General features: G+C 42.3%; 1 protein-coding gene across 1 annotated transcript in view; it reads right to left on the bottom strand.

Annotated features, from left to right (window-relative positions):
• The window catches only part of PEX5L (peroxisomal biogenesis factor 5 like), a 174,452-nt gene that overhangs the window by 41,685 nt on the left and 120,601 nt on the right, over positions 1–12,166 (bottom strand). The window contains exons 4-6 of the mRNA XM_084638682.1: positions 8,865–9,074; positions 6,481–6,604; positions 3,710–3,806 (exon numbers count right to left, since the gene is read on the bottom strand). Of these exons, the coding sequence (XP_084494808.1) occupies positions 3,710–3,806; positions 6,481–6,604; positions 8,865–9,074 (431 nt within the window). The remainder of the gene's footprint in view (positions 1–3,709; positions 3,807–6,480; positions 6,605–8,864; positions 9,075–12,166) is intronic.

Below are 12,166 nucleotides of genomic sequence, written 5' to 3'. Positions count from 1 at the left end.
ATTGGAATTTTCCATCCTGCTCTTCCCTCTTCTCCTTTGCTTTCATTCTCTCTCTCCATTCTGATTCTGCACATTCGTTTCTGCTTTAAAAACCAGGTTCATCTGGAATGGGTGTACTGTCTTCAAGGAGCTGCAAAAACTATATACTAGGATCCCAGATTGAATAACGAAGAGATGCTATAAGGATCCTAAAATGAGGATTCCATTTCCTTAAATCATAAGCAGTAAGTGAGATGAAATATAAATTAATGGATCCTTGCAGCACACCTACATTTAGTGTTTCTTCAGCAGTAATTTAGTGGGGGACGTAAAGAATATAATTTGCACTGATGTCTTTGAGCAACTCATTGTGGGAGGAGATTCTTGGGGCAGCAGTATGAAGGAGGTAAATGGACTCATTCTTGTGAATGATGTTAGTTACTTTAAATCTGTCTGTTCTGTGGAACAGGACAGGAGCTTTCTTCTTTATACATGACTCAATTCTTTTCTTCCCCCGTATCAGTGAGTTCCCTCATTCTGTCTCTTCCCATTCTCCCAGTCACTTTCATTCTGCTTTTTGACTACTCTTCCAGTCACTTACTTTTCAAATCCTGTACTCTGATTCTCAGGGCCATTAGGCCCTTTCTGCTGCTCCCCACTTCCTTGGAAATGTCAGAGTAGATCCAAACTAAGCTTGCCTACCTGGAGGATGGGTGGTCACAAAGTGAATCATATGAATTACTGGTGATTGTTGTTGTTGTTTGTTTTCACTAGCACCCACAATATGCTAGGCAACCTCCAAACACAGAAGAAGGCTCAGTCCACCTCCAAAGACCTTACAAGATGAAAGGCAAACAGCCAGATGAAGAGTAGGGGAACGGGGCAGAATATATAACCAAAGTAATCCAGGTGGTAATTGGCCTTATTAGGCAATATGTTATAATAACCCTACAGAACACAAATGCTGAGGCAGACCCTCAGCTGGTGTATATTGCCATAGCTCCACTGAGTTCCACTGAACTCTGACAATTTACACCAGCTGATGATGTGCCCAGCTGTATGCAGTGTTCATGTTTAGCCCTAAGGTCTAAGATTGCCTCTCTCTCTCACTTGACAGGTTTCAGAGTAGCAGTCGTGTTAGGCTGTATCCGCAAAAAGAACTTGTGGCACCTTGAAGACTAACAAATTTATTTGGGCATAAGCTTTCATGAGCTACAGCTCACTTCATCATATGCATGCAGTGGAAAATACAGTAGGGAGATTTATATACACAGAGAACATGAAACAATGGGTGTTACCATACACACTGTAACGAGAGTGATCAGGTAAGGTGAGCTATTACCAGCAGGAAAGCGGGAGGGTGGGAGTGGCGGGGGGGGGAACCTTTTGTAGTGATGATCAAGGTGGGCCATTTCCAGCAGTTGACAAGAACGGCTGAGGAACAGTGGGGGGCGGGGGGGAATAAACACCGGGAAATAGTTTTACTTTGAGTAATAACCCATCCACTCCCAGTCTTTATTCAAGCCTAAGTTAATTGTATCCAGTTTGCAAATTAATTCCAATTCAGCAGTCTCTCCTTGGAGTCTGTTTCTGAAGTTTTTTTGTTGAAGAATTCCACTTTTAGGTCTGTAATCGAGTGACCAAAAGATTGAAGTGTTCTCCGACTGGTTTTTGAATGTTATAATTCTTGACGTCTGATTTGTGTCCATTTATTCTTTTACGTAGAGACTGTTCAGTTTGGCCAATGTACATGGCAGAGGGGCATTGCTGGCACATGATGGCATATATCACATTGGTAGATGTGCAGGTGAACGAGCCTCTGATAGTGTGGCTGATGTGATTAGGCCCTACGATGGTGTCCCCTGAATAGATATGTGGACACAGTTGGCAATGGGCTTTGTTGCAAGGATAGGTTCCTGGGTTAGTGGTTCTGTTTTGTGGTGTGTGGTTGCTGGTGAGTATTTGCTTCAGGTTGGGGTGCTGTCTGTAAGCAAGGACTGGCCTGTCTTCCAAGATCTGTGAGCAGTTGACAAGAACCTATCCTTGCAACAAAGCCCGTTGCCAACTGTGTCCACATATCTATTCAACTGCTTAGTTCTTTTCAACTGCTAGAAATGGCCCACCTTGATTATCACTACAAAAGGTTCCCCCCCCACTCCTGCTGGTAATAGCTCACCTTACCTGATCACTCTCGTTACAGTGTGTATGGTAACACCCATTGTTTCATGTTCTCTGTGTATATAAATCTCCCCACTGTATTTCCATTGAATGCATCTGATGAAGTAAGCTGTAGCTCAAGAAAGCTTATGCTCAAATAAATTTGTTAGTCTCTAAGATGCCACAAGTCCTCCTTCTCTCACTTGAGGCTTTGTTGGAAATAGCTGTTTTTTTTAAATAGGTCTCTTTCACTTATTCATGGTTATTCATGGCTTATGGTTGATTTTGAATGTTCCTCAGTATGTTAGCAAACCCGGTGTAATTCTTTTATGTTTATTTTTTATTTTTGTAAAGGAAAAATGATTCATTTATTGGATTATATTAAGTCTGAGAGGTTTAAAGTGCTCACAAAGGATAAAATGGCTGAATTTTATCCACAGGTTATTACCAGTGACAAAAATGATTTAAGTAAAAGAACCTAAAATCATACAATTTAAGAAAAGGGTTGGCAATATGTGGTTTGATTGTAGTTGTGACAGTAAAACGTAACAGCTCTACTGTGCTATTGATTTTTTTTAGTGTGCCAACAAATACTCAGCAATGTCTGGCTTTTTGAAGAATATTAATGGAAAGTCACTGTGTTGAAATAACTGGTGTTTTTCCAAAGGCCCCTTTTCTTGATAACGCCAACAATCTTCCTAATTATGTTCAAGGAGCTTTACTTGAAGTACAATGAATGTTTTAAAAAAAAAAAAAAAAAAAAAAAAAGAAAGCAACAGCAGATCCCACAGAACAAGAACAAAAAGTCAACTCTCTGAAGAGCAACTCTAACTAAATAGCCTCTCCAAAACTCTCCAAAAAACCATTCATTCCTAACTCCCCTATTCAGATAGATAGACCTTTGCAACATAGTTAAAAGCATGATCAGAAACAAGAAAAAGTTAAGTTAAGTAATGAGTGGTGGGGTGGGTTTCTATTTTTGGATTATGCTTTTAACGTAAAGGATTGATTCTTGTAATCTGGTGATTCTCCCCAAATCACTTTTAATTATTGCACTCTATTTGCTGCTCCTGAGCAGAATGTTATAAGATGATGACAATGATTATTTTGTAACTATGAAATTCCCCAATCTGTAGGGAATGGTGCATTTTTATTGGAGTTTCAATAGTAATTATTTATCTAATTATTTTTCTTATTTATCAGCACCATTATCATTATTCAGAAGGTGAGAGTCATAGTTTGGATGATAGTCATGCATCAATACTCCACATCTACTGGAATATGCTTCTGAGGAGATTTATAAATTAAGAAGCGTTAACCTCAGGCTACAATGCTTATTCATTGCAGTAATGAACACTGAGATGCTAATGTATTTCATATACATATAATCTACTTTTATAATATAATGCAGTATGTGAAGATTTAGCTGCATAATTCTCATTGAGTTAACCGATAACCCATTGAAAACACCCCATTTACAATAGTGAAGAATAACCTCAATAGTGAAGAATAACACAATGAAACAACACCTGCTTGTTTTATTTGTGTAACTGGACCTAATAAAATCGCTTACCTGTGTTGCAGGTACTAATTCTAAATCTGATGTTGAATTGGACTCCAAGGCACTTTTGACACTAGTCAGCTCAGACTGCGATCTGTTCTCTGTAGACCTATAAATAATGCATTTACATATTCATTATTGTATACCAAGAAACTATATCTGTCAGCTTAATAAATACATTATGACTAATTGGGTTAATTCTGTTAGCTGAGTAGTTTTTAATCGGTGGATAGTGATAGTGCACTGACTGTTCTTCCTTCTTCGTTCTGTTTGTTACACATTTCATCCCCACGCAAACAATAATCGATACAACTTGTACTCACAGAAGAGATCTGGGGTCTGATTTGCCATTATACAGGTTAAGCCAATGGAGTTAGATTGTCATGGACCTAGTATAATGAAGTGGAGAATCAGGCCCACAGCACTGTTCTCTCTATTTTATAGCTAGGTAAACGGAGGCACAGAAATGTTAAGTGATTTGCCCAAAGCCACTGAGGGAGTCAAAGTGTGAGTAAGGATCTGCACTCCAGAGCCCCAGGCTCCCAGTCCCTTACTCAGATCATGCCTCTCTCCCCTTGCCCAGTAGTCTAGTTTCCTTCCTTTCTAAGTTCGACAAGTGGTAATGCAGAAATGAAACACACTGGGCCAAATTCAGCCCTTGTGTGAGTGAGTGAAACTCAAGCAGAAATCTCCGAGCAAAGTTGGCAGTGATGTAAACGGTGGTGTAAAATTGGTGAGGGTGCATGTAAATGGTAATGTAGTGATTTGATATTCAGAAGGTGTGCAAAATGAGCATCGCTTACATGCCAGGAGGACAGCAGAAATAAGCAATTAAAAGGAAGACCCCATATAAGGCCCAGTTCTGCCCTCACTTACACCTCCTGGAACCTAAAATCAGTTGTATTGCAAAGGGCAGAAGAGAAAGCAGAATTTGGCTTGTCTATTTGATCTTGCATTCTCCTGTTAGTTGCTTTCCTGATACATACATACATACATCTTCTGTCCTTTGGTGTGTATGCTGCCCTCATTTCCACGCCCACTGAATGCAGTACAAGTTGCATTACTTTAACACTTTCATTCACCTGTGCCCGTTTTTGGATCACATTTAGTCTGGCATGTATCTCCAACCACATAATGATTTGGGGAATCTGTCTACATAGAACTTGTGAATTCTGGTTGATATGAAATTGCTGTATCATCAAATGGTTTAGTGTACACGGATTCTACCATTTGCTGGACCCTGAGATCAGGGACAATGGAGGGTTGTTACACCTTGATGGCCCCCATTCATATGGGAGTAACTTAGGACAACGGGAGGCCTGAAGCCTAGGGAAACCAGTCTGACCAGAATGTCTGCAGGGAAAGGGTTTGGAGAGCAGAAAATCCACATAGAGGGGAACAAAGTCTGGTATTAATACTTGCTCTTAAAAGCCCCAGAGCCTGAGAAGCTCAGAGAGAGCTCAGAGAAACAGGAAGCTTGGGCAGAAGAGGCATGCTTTTGTAGCAAGGGGCCTTTTTTAACTGGAGGACCAGCTGAGGAAGAAGGAAGCTGGCTACACAGGTGAAAGAGAGACTCTGTGATTCAGAAGAGAAGCCATGTGCAGAAGGGGGATCTGGACTCCTTAAGGATTCTGGCCTATGCCCAAAAAACGACCAACAGTGGCGAGGAAACAGGCAGGAAAATGTGTACAGGTGTGTTTCCTGTTTTGTCTAGATCTGTATATTTCTCATGCTCTCTAAAGAGTGATTGGTTTTTGGACCCCTTACAAAGCATCTTTGTTTGCTTCACCATCAGGTGACCTGAAGAGGTAACTGTAAACCCAGCCTGCCCTCAAGGTTGGAGCTTTGGGAAAGGGTGTGCATTTACGGTACTGGGAGGTCTGGGATGGGGGGTTAGCACTGGTCCTGATGGCCGAGGGCAGTTTGGCCGGAAGGCCCCATTTCCATGGAAGTGTAACAGACAGAGAGCTTGTGCCTATGCAGCGTACCAGAGAGGCCAAGGAAAGAAGCGGTGCTGCGGCCTACTCAGACCAAGGGCAGCATTGCAGCACATGGGTCTAGCCTTTTGGGACCCTAACACAGCAGCTTGGTGAGTGTTCGACAGAAGGAGCTTTGCCAGGCTATGTGACAATCTATCATTTAGGTCAGCGGTTCCCAACTGTTTAACAAAGGTGACCCATTTATTCCTTTTTTTGTGACCCACCATTACGTACATGCACCTTCTGCCCTGGCACTGCAGCCCTAATCCTTGCCCAGTGTAGAGGGGAAGCCCTAGTGTAGGGGAGGCTGGAGAGCAAGACCGCCTCACACTCCCCATGCTGTGGCAGCTCGTGTCCTGTGGGGCTGGGCCTGGCTCCTCATTCCAGGCACTGTGACCTGACATGCTGGATTGCAGCACCACTGAGGTTTGGCCCAGCCGCTCTCCTGTCAGGTGGCAATGGCCTGAGCAAGGAGCCGGGTCCAGCCCCGTGGCACAGACGCTGCCATTGCAGGGTGAGTGAGGGGTGGGCTTGCCTCCCCCACACCAGGCTGTCCTCTCTGCTCCAAGGCAGGATTAGGCACTGCTGAACTCCACCTACTATATTCTAGGACTCATCTAAAAATCGTTGGGAAAAAAAGTTAACTTATAATTAACATACTTATTACATTATGTCCAAAATGTTTGAGCACTATTAATGTAGCCTAACTGAGGAAATAATACTATGACTCGCCACCAACACAGCATTAGTGAGACTTGAGAGACCAGAGCTGGAAATATTTTCTCAGGAAATCAAGTGTTTTACCATAAAAGCTCTTTTGATGGAGCTCTAGATGAAGATTTTTGTTCTGTAGCTGAATGACCCTTGCTGTTCTTCTCTCCATGAAACTTCAATTCATCCCATTTCTCGAGCTGCGTCTGAATATTTACTGGAAAAAAATGAATCTTTTAGGGAACCTAATTAAGAAAACATTATAGCTACAGCTCCATGTAATGGTGGTAAGGAAACTTCACCTTTAAATCACTAAAACCCTGTGTTTTCCATGGTGATTGGAAAGCATATGTTTTAGATGGGGCCCAATCCTCATGAACTTTAGGGCAGTTGAAATTCCTGGGAAAAACTGACATTTCTGAGAACCAGCAATAAGTTACCTAAATCTTGATTTTTCATAGTCACTAAAATTTTAAGATTCTTGTTCAGGAAATAAGTGGGACTGTGCTTGAACTCAGTTATTTCTAAGGCTGTGATTCTTTCATGGAGGTTGCGGAAGTCACGGATTCTATGACTTTCCACGACCCCATGACTTCCGCAGTGGCTGGTGCGGCTGACGTTAGAACCACCCAAGCAGCTCAGGTGCCCCACGGCTGGCCACAGTGGCTGCTGCTGGAGTGACCCGGGGCCAGCTGCTCCTGCAGTCTCCAGGGCCAGTCACACAAGCTCCTGCTGCTCAGGAGGCCCTGGGCAGCTGACTCCAGGGATCGTGTAAGCAGCGGCTGGTGCGGCTGGTCCTGGGGACCACCCAAGCAGCAGTCCTGGGGGCAGCCCCGGCGAGTGTCTGAGCAGTGGTCCTGGGGGCTGCCCCAGGGCCAGTTGCACCAGCCACTGCTCAGGCAGACCCAGGCAGCTGGTTCCAGGGACTGTGGGAACAGCGGCCGGTGTGGCTGACTCCGGGGAGTGCCCAAGCAGCGGTCCTGGGGGTGCCCTGGGGACCGTCCAAGCAGCAGCAGTCCCGGGGCAACTGGAGGCCATCTGGAGAGCGGTCCCCGGGAGCAGTGGCTGCGGGGCAGTGAACCCTCAGCACTGGAGCAGGGCCCCCCCAGAGCAGTGGGGCCCCACAAGTAGAAATTTAGTCATGGGTATTTTTGGTAAAAGTCATGGACAGGTCACAGGTAGTGAATTTTTATTTATTGCCCGTGACCTGTCCATGACTTTTACCTAAAATACCCGTGACTAAATCTTAGCCTTAGTTATTTTAATGTAAATTATACACATTGCAGGGATTGTAGCAGCTTTTTGGTTGTTTTGGTTTTTTATCCTGTAGATTGTGGGCCAGATTTTGAAAATCCAGCCTCCCTTTTAGCCCTTTGATCCAGCAGGTAATGTAGACAAGGCCTAAGTGAGTTAATAGTGTTAACTAGGCACCTATCAATAGGAGTTAGGCACCAAACTCATTCAGGTGCTTTGAAGATCCCACCCAGACACAATCTGGAAAGAGTTTTGAGAAAGTTGATCCCAATGATTTTATTTAAGTTCTGAGAGTTCACCTCACAAGAAGCACTGCTCACCATTTATAAGTTATTGGTTTATATTTAATTAAAACTTGGCATTTGTAAGCCTCTCTCTGGTAGCTACCTTCTTGTTGATTAAAAGCTAATATGAAATGTTTAGTGAGAGAGAGAGTATGCCAGAGATGATAAATTACTTTCAAACCAGCCCAGCTTGGAAATGTATTATCCTAATGGCTGTCTGATCAGCATTGCAAGATGAGTTTGTGGACAGAGCCCAGCTCCTATAATAGATAAATGTCCACATCATAAAAGTGACCCTCACAATTGACACCGAGGGTGTGTCTAAACTGCAATTAAAAACCTGCAGCTAGCCTGTGCCAGCTGACTTGGGCTCGTGGGGCTCAGGCTCAGGGGCTGTTGAATTGCGGTGTAGACATTTGGGCTTGGGTTGGAGACTGGGCTCTAGGACCCTGTGAGGTGGAAGGGTCCCAGAGCTCAGGCTGCAGCCTTAGTCTGAATGTCTACACCTCAGTTAAACATCCCCTTATCCCGAGCCCCACGAGCCTGAGTCATCTGGCATGGGCCAGCTGTGGGTGTCTAACTGCAGTGTAAACAGGCCCTGAGTGGCATCTTCGAAAAAGAATGATTTTATTTGCATTTAACAGCTCCCCTCCACTATAAAAACACTTTACCCTCTTACAAAGACATTCCATTCTGTGGGCCAGCTTCTCCATTGCCCCTCATCCTATGTAGTCATTTACCCCAGCGCACATCGAGAGTAAAGAGGGTATAAAATGCTACTAGATCACAATTTATTTGCACTGTGCAGTGGTGTAAATGTCTACAGAAGATGCATGGCAATGGAGAAGATGGCCCAGTGTGCTTTTTGTGATAGCAGCAAGGAGGAATTGGTAAAGTTAAGCATGGCTGAGTGGCAGTGATGAAATAACCAGCTCTTACCTAAATCTAATGATGACTTCTCTGGAGCTCTTCCAGTCTGGACCTTCTGCTCAGCATCCACATTTATAAGGTCTGAGTTGTCTGTCTTCTTTCTGTGGGTTGAAGCCTTTACGTTTTCACCTCTTGATGCATTCTCTGACTTCTTTGTCTTGCTTTGGGTTTGTAAGACAGGTTCACTCAGATCCAAGAGATCCAGACCAGTAGATAATACTATCAGAGATGCAAAATGTTAGAACTCAGTTTTAATTCATTTGATTAGATTTTTCTTTTAAATTTGTTTTAACTGACTAGGCAAAATTGAGTTAAATTAAACACATTTGTATTTGACTGTAGTAGATGTTACAAGGTTACTGGGTAAGGACTATGACCAAGATTTTGCAAAGTGACTAGTGATTTTTGGGTGATTTGTTTTTTTGGGTGCTGGTCTTGAGTCACCTTTAAAAGGGCCCAGTTTTCAGAAAGGCCCTTTTAAGTTGTTTCAAGTTGGCAGCAGAAATCACTAGTCATTTTTGAACGTCTTAGCCCAGAGTTTCCCACATGATCTGGTTGTCCCAGTATTATGCAATTTGGCTCTGAGAGGGGATTAGGACCAGTCTCACCAGTTTAAAGTACTGAAAGCAATTAAAACCCATTTGATTACCAGCGATTTATGAGATTACTTCTGTGTTGTGCTCTATTAGGGAGAAGATTATAGACTGAATCAGCTTTACCTGACAGCTTGCAATCATTTTGGGTTCAGAGGTAGGTTTTCAAAGAAGCATGTGAGGAGTTACCGGAATGATTCACACATGATTCACACATGATTCCGGTAACATTGTGAACATTCCCTTCACAATTCTCCCAGTGAAAAATAACACTCTGAGGTGGGGTTTCTGCCTTCTCGTTAACTGCATTTGGGTTTTTAGTCGTGACATTTGTACAAGCATGAGCTTAGATTTAGCTAATGTTTTCTTGCGCATATGTAAGGAACAGAAGTGTGGGTAGGCTGGGAATTCAGCATGAATTATGTATGATCATCGTCAATATTTTCAAAGGCATTACAAAGACTTCCGAGATACCTTGGCTGAATCCCCTTCCTAATATGCAGGATCTCCTGCACAGCTTGCTGGGCTTGCAAAGGTTCATCTAGCCCAACAGCACATGTTGCAGCATAGTTTTTTGGGGGGATACCCATGATATGTAGCCTTAACCAGTGAATTAAGAACGATTCTTTCTCATTTATTATGGTTGTACACTACCTAGCATAGTAAGGCCCAACCTGGTTGTGTCTTTTTGGTGCTAGCACTTTAAATAATAATCCTGCCTTAATTCTGAATGTCCTTGCTTTTGATGGCTTAGTTTCAGACTCAACGTTATTTCAGCAACCTTTACAATTCAGTTTTCCAAAGCCCAGGATGAAGTCTTAGGTTGTTGCTTTTTCATCTTCTAAGTCTTGATTCAGTGAATTCAGTTTTGACTTTGGAATTCTAAAAATATTTGGGGTATGACAGGTTTCAGAGTAACAGCCGTGTTAGTCTGTCTTTGCAAAAAGAAAAGGAGTACTTGTGGCACCTTAGAGACTAACCAATTTATTGGTTAGTCTCTAAGGTGCCACAAGTATTACTTTTCTATTTGGGGTATGGTGTACTTGATATCATAACTGAGTAGGGAAGGTACCAAGTAAGGAAGGGATGAGGTAGTGAAAACAAGAAATATCTTGGAAGAGGCCAAACATTCATTGCTGGTGAATGGTTGAGGGAATCTGATGTGATGAAAGAGGAGGTGTAGTCCTGCAGTGGCCTACTCTTATGGTGCATTAGTGTAATATTGCTGCCAGTCCTGCTTACGGTGAGCATTTTTTCCCCTTACAGCTCTGAAGCTGTTAAAACATATGGAGGCAAATTGTCAGTCCAGTTAGCATATAAATACATGTACAGATGTGTGCCTAATCTGCAGGCAATTGCCCTCATTGCCTTTGAAAATTAGGTAACTGCAAACACAAATATATCAAGTACCTGATTTGGGCGTACAGATGCAGTATTGTGCACACAAATTATGTGCATGTTTCACATGGCAACTGGCAAGTGCCATCTGTCTGAAACTCTTTCTCAGTGTGAAAAATTCATTCATAAATGGTATCCAAAGCAAGATGTATGAACACAAATTAGAATTCTCCACTTGGCCATTCCAGTGGCTTGTAACAAGGCAAGATGTTTTATGAAATGTTTTTAAAATATGGGTAGTTGTGTTGAATACATTGTCCCTCAGCTGATGGATTAATTTACTTTGATTAGCCTTTGTACATCGCAAGTAGCATATTACCTCTGAACCATTCATATTACCCACTGAATAGCGACACTAAAATCTTAAAAACCAATCCTGCAAGACAGTATACTTTTCTTAATTTTGAGTGCTTTCAGGATTACCATGTCATTTTTATTACTTGCTCTATCTTATTGAAGCTGCGGGTTTTCACTTCTTTTCCCAGTGGGAAGGGGATAACATTTCAGTATCTCTTTTTTTTCTCCCCAAGTTTTCAATAAAGCATGTCTGTAAGTAATAAAGAATTAGCGGCAGGAAGACCAGTGTGGTTTTGACAAGCAGAAATGGAGTAATATTTGGCTCATGTGTTTCATCAAGGAACTTTCTTCATTTACAGAAACACCTAATGCTCCATTGTGTCCAATAAAGTAGGGAAGTAAAATCCTGTTCTATAATTTTGGTCAGTGTAAATGTGAGGGTAAGAAAAAACTATACAAGAAGAGGTTTCAGTGATAATGAGCCTTCCAAACAAACTTGGCAGTAGTAGCATTGGTATTAGACAGAATACTGTTCATCAGGAATTTTGCCACAATTTAGATGAACATATATATATTTTTGTCATTAAATGAAATTCACTCCAGCCTAGCATAATTGGTGGAGAGATTTTTGTGGGGATGTGATGGCCACCACCTAGGCACGAACTGCTACAGCTTGAACTAGGACTGTAACAGACACAGACTCATATCTTCCACAGAGGGGGATCTGTAACATATACTCACCAATGGGGTTACAAAGGTTCTCTGTGCTTGGGAAGAATCTTAGTTCACAACTGGAATGGTCATATTCATTACAAAAGCCCAGTGGTGAAGACGGCATTATAGACTAAATGAACTCTGTAGAAGTAAGATAATAGCTAGACAAAGCCCTGAACCATTACTTAAGCCTTTATCAAAAAACATTAACTCCAAACTAAGGAAGTTTGGATAAAACGAGAACTAGATGCAACCCATCCATGCTTAATTTTTTTGCAAAAGAACAGTCAGGCTGAGGAGTTACCAAAC

Source organism: Lepidochelys olivacea (genome assembly GCF_965140295.1).
Source record: "Lepidochelys olivacea isolate rLepOli2 genome assembly, chromosome: 9".
Lineage (NCBI taxonomy): Eukaryota > Metazoa > Chordata > Testudines > Cheloniidae > Lepidochelys > Lepidochelys olivacea.
Note: the sequence above shows the minus strand (reverse complement) of the source record. Positions and strands in the feature narration are given on the sequence as shown.